The sequence below is a fragment of the Montipora foliosa genome, chromosome 11 (genome assembly GCF_036669935.1).
Source record: "Montipora foliosa isolate CH-2021 chromosome 11, ASM3666993v2, whole genome shotgun sequence".
In the NCBI taxonomy this organism is placed as follows: Eukaryota; Metazoa; Cnidaria; class Anthozoa; order Scleractinia; family Acroporidae; genus Montipora; species Montipora foliosa.
In genome coordinates, this window is record NC_090879.1 from 39686046 (window position 1) to 39691045 (window position 5000).

The following is a 5000-nucleotide window of genomic DNA, read 5'->3' on the forward strand; positions in this document are numbered from 1 at the left end:
GAGAGTTGAAGTAAGTATAGTAATGTACATTGTTGGCCTTTTAAAGTAGTTTATCAAATGAAGGAAAAAGTGAGATCCAGAGCGTAAACCATCATGGTGAGGTTGCTGTTTGAATATTGTCAGCGGTATCTGCCAGGGTAATCCAGTCTTTCCCTTAATTCACAGCAGAATTATCAACTCCTCTGCAGTTCACTGTACAGGATCAAATCATAAAACCACCAACTAAAACTGTGTATGCGTTGTGATCATTGTTTGTGGTTAACTGCTGACCTGTACCTATAATTCAGCTATTGCTGCAAAATGTTACAATAAACAATTCTGTTTGTCTGCCTATTTCCTTGTCAACTTTATACTTAAATAAAATTTTGATATTATAGGGATTATCATTCTAAGTCCAGGGTGGCCCTGCCTAAAAATGCTGATCAGTTTGCTCCCTAAATGTTGCATCCTTGTTGGTTTTCCTTTTGGAAGGTTACTGAGGACTCTGAATTCCTATGAAAGAAAACAGTACCTCTCATGAACAGTACGTTCTGCAACCTCAAACTGGCTCTTCAGAGGTTTATTTTCGTAATTATCATCATTATATCTATGGCATCAACGCACTTTTTGTGGTAGTGCACTGTAAGTACACTACACACTATGACACCAGGTTGTAAGAGTGTAAGAGTCTGCATAAATCACAAAAATAAACAGGTCTGTTGGAAGCATGTTTGACTTTCAACAAAATGAGCGGCAAAATTGGCAAGAATTTGTGACACTGATGCATAATAAAGCAGCTGCTAACCCTAAACCCACAGTCTCTGGCTACAGGGGGACCCAAGACAATGCTTACATCCTCAGCAACGCCGACAGAATAGACAACCACATGTACGTGTACAAATGTAAATGGTGCAAACTAACCCCATCAGCCATACAACACTCACCAAGGTCTACAACCCAATAGTGCCAAACTTCCAGGCCAGAGAGGTCCAGAAACAGTCTGGATCCCACCTAGCCCTGTGTGGACTGTCTCAACAAGCATCTCTAAAGGAGATAATTATGCCTTTCAGAGCGAAATAGAAGCCGATTTTCACTGAATATTGCCCTTGAGGCCAACACTGACTGGTGAGTGGGGGGAGGTGGAAGAGGAATGAGATGGTAAAGATCAGAGAGAATGGCACATGTTTTTAGTGCCCCAATGTAATTTGTCTAGGATTGTAGCTCCACCACAACTGTCCCAACCCATTTGAGTTCCTCCCTCAGTCAAGCATGGAAGTGAGTCTGGAGAGACAGGAAAACCCACGCCCAAACTCCTCCCAAGAGCTAAGAGAGCTTCCAGAGATCATCCAAGGTTTGCAGATATCCTCCCTGTCCACAGTTTGCCATGCCCAATGCCGTGCCAAATTACCACAGGTGCAAATTGATGCCAATTGGCAAGAGTATTATGCAAGCAATGCGAGAGAAAGAAGGGCAAAAAGGAGCAGCAAACCCATGAGCTACAACAATTAACCAAAGCCAGGCAGCAGGACTCAAGGCAAACTTTTTCACTCACTAGCCTAGTGGCTAGTGGCAGATCTGATTTCACTAGCCAAAACTAAATGTGCCCTAGCCAGTCTCATCATGCGCGTTTCGCTCATTTGTGTAAGGGGCTCAGACATTTCTTGTTACATCTCCCACTTTTAAGTATTCCCATGTGTTCAATCTCATCATATGAATTTGTTCACCTTTTATGTCAATAACCCCCTCATATCCATCCTCGCAACAGCAGTGCAAAAACACTGGTGTTTACCACTTTTCAAAGTTTTCACAGGCTTGAGGCAAATTCTCACAGACCCACTGCCAAAACTTTGCAACTCACAATTGCACTGGAGTATGGATAATTCAGGTCCTGCGAATACAAATTGCACTACTGGCAATATTTATTGAAATTTCAATGTAAAAGCACCATAATTATAATTATGCATGGAGCCCAAAAGAAGCAGAATGCACACATAAAATAATATCTTAAATTAGATAAAGGATATTTGAATGGACAAACTTGGCTTATATAAGATTTTCTTTTTGATTCTGTGTTTTATGCTTGAATGGTTTTTAGAGTCAATTAATAGTTGGGAGCCACAGTGCTCACAGGTAAGTTTTCTCTTTAAGATTTACCATTCCTAGTGAATGGGATTAGTCATTCCATACTATCTCTTCTTTTTTTATGTAAAATAAATTATGTTTAGATTCAACGTCTAAACAAGTATGACCTCTTGACTTTGTTGTTTACAGTTAGAGAAGTTCCATATGGTTTCCTCTTCAGTATTTTTTTAATATATCATTTTTTTTTTAAGTCAGTTAATTCCATGAAATCCACTCACAGGCAACATTTGCCTTCGCCAACCACAAGATAGACAAAGTTGCATGATACTCAGATACAGATTGGAACATTCCCAGCTACTGCAGCTTTTTCCAGCACTTGGATGCTCGTTATCATACCTTGCTGCTTCATCTCTCAAGCCAACGGCATGCGGTGTTGTTGACGACCCTAAGGTCATCGTCAGTGCAGGATGGTCCCCATGAGCAAGATGTCATAATATGCTCCATGGTCTATGTCTCAGCCCCACATGGGCATTCTGCATTTGCAGCATAATCCCACTTGAGCATGTTATCGCCAGTTTTACCCACTTTTGCCCTTGCCCTATTGAGACTAACCCACTCAATACACGGCAAGTCTGAGCCCGATGGAAGGCTTTCACTGGGGTCTGGCAGTGCTCTGTTAGCAGAATGTGGGTCTGCTTCTTTCCACTTCCATAGTGTATACGAAGGTGGTGGATTCCCAGTGAGCTTGTCGACTGTCGCAAAGCTCCGACAGGATTGGAGGCGTCTAGGTACCTCCTCGTGATCATGAAGGGGGTGCCTTGGGTCGCGTAGTTTTTTGCTGCGCTCCACTCTTGAAATTGTCTCCCAACTAACTTCAGGTGGAGATATACACACTGCAGCCCAATACTCAGCCGTCGAGTAACACAACGCTAACGATGTTGTTCGGAGCATATGTGGGTCTGCTCCCAGCTCGAATTGGCCAATATGCCAATTAAGTTGTTTTGAGGAGAGATCTTCTTAAGGAGCTTGTCAATGTGGCTCTTGAACGACAAAGTCCTGTCCACTTATTTGCCTTCCCATTGAATCTTCAGGGTCCTGGTGACATTACAGTTGTTAAGATGGAAACAACAAACCTTTGTTTTCCCAGGATTGGGGTTTAGAAACCACTTTTGGTAGTAGCATGATAAGGTTTCTAAGGCAGAGGATATAGTCTTCTCTCTATCTCTTCAAAACGTTTGCCTTGAGTCACAAGACACAGATCATTCGCGTAGATGAATCTACGGATGTCAGCGAATGTCGGCAGGTCATTAGTGTAAAAATTAAACAAAGTCAGTACCAAGACAGAGACTTGTGGTAGGCTATTCTTCTGTGACCTCCACCGACTTTGTTTGCTGTCCATTTCGACAAAGAATCTTCTATTCTGTAATAGAGATTATATAGTATGAACAATCTTCCTGTTCTTAATCATTTGCTGCAGTCAAAGAAGCGTTTATAACTGCAATGATCATGTCCATCAATAGCACACTTCACTTGCAACACCAACTCTGCTCCTAGCGACAATTCTGCCTGTCGTACACAACTTTTAAGTTTGTTGAGAAGTGCGCCATTGTTTTACCATAAAACAGCCAGTGGGCATCCTAGGATGTGTACCAAGGTTGAGGCAATAGAGCTTTTCACCAATGACATTGGAGAGCTTTTAGTGGTATGATGCAAAGAGCCTTCAGTCATCCACTTGGGTGATTGCGTGACTCTATCGCAATTGGCACAAGTCTGACACAGAGGCCACTGCTGAATTTGCAAAGAAGGCCAAAGTTCCAATGGTAAGTGCCAGTGAGTGTAAGCGTTCCAACTGCAGCAGCACCACTGGGGAACAATGTGTAGAGACCAATGGGGTTCCTGTCGAGTGAACAATAATATAATAATAATAATAATAATAATGATGATGATGATGATTTATTACTTCTATTAGGCAGGTTAACAAATACAAGGAAAGGTTACGTTTATACAAGCGTTGGCCGTGTAGCACTTAGGGGTTATCAGCCTCAGCCTTTGGCTTCAGCTGATAACCCCTACCTTCACTTTGATTATTTTGGATATCACAAAAATCTCATCCAATAAATTATTGTTTATAATTTGCACCTACTATTTTTTCCTCTTGTTTTTATCTTACAGGCAGTTAAGCTAACCAATGTTATTTTTGGAGAAACCGTGTATGATGAAAAGAATGAAACAGATGCTGTGAGCTTGGCACTTAAAGAATTGTATGTTTATTTTATTTTTGCACTGTTGAATTGTCTATTATATTTTAGTTATGTTAGTGTATTGATCTGTGCATTTCAAGGAAATTTCAGGCAAAATATTTCATGGCCTTTTCACATGAATTCAGTAAGTGTAGTCCAGGTTGGAGTTATTTGATGTTATTTGGGTAAGAATGTAATCATGGTTATCAGTGAAGCCAAAACTTAATTGTTGTGCTTTTCATAGCATCATACTTTGAAGCCAGTAAGCAAGACTGGAGATACCGTGCAAGCAGAGAGACCCTTCGATCTTCCTAAATAAGTTTGGAAGATGAAGGGATCTCTGCCAACCACTTTGACTTCCTTTGATTTGCTGCTCATCCAAAGAAATAAATGAGTCAGTCCAATTTCAAGTTGTCAAACCTGTTTTCTTTTTTCTGACTGTCTAAATTCCCATGTTTATTTCCTCTGTACATGAATATGGGTTACAGAAACTACAATCAGTGGCAAGTCTAGGGACACTCACCCTTTGAAGTTGGTTTTCTTACTGACTATTCACTTTTTTATTTCTGTTTTTATTTCTTTTCATTTTTTCGTGCTTTTGTTTACAAAATTTAAGTTATCAGATTAGGGTAGTAAAATTGAGGAGAGTTCTTAATGATTAGAAATAGTGGTTCTTTTTGCAGAGAGGACAACATGGAA

General features: G+C 40.6%; 1 protein-coding gene across 5 annotated transcripts in view; it reads left to right on the forward strand.

Moving 5' to 3' along the window:
- The window catches only part of LOC137975991 (synaptonemal complex protein 2-like), an 83844-nt gene that overhangs the window by 532 nt on the left and 78312 nt on the right, over positions 1-5000 (forward strand). For 4 of the 5 annotated variants that reach the window (XM_068823231.1, XM_068823227.1, XM_068823230.1 and 1 more), the window contains exons 1-3: positions 1-10; positions 4234-4322; positions 4970-5000. The exon at positions 1-10 is cut by the window's left edge; the exon at positions 4970-5000 is cut by the window's right edge and continues 22 nt beyond it. In XM_068823231.1, the coding sequence (XP_068679332.1) occupies positions 1-10; positions 4234-4322; positions 4970-5000 (130 nt within the window). The remainder of the gene's footprint in view (positions 11-4233; positions 4323-4969) is intronic. The other variant, XM_068823228.1, reaches the window with a different exon arrangement.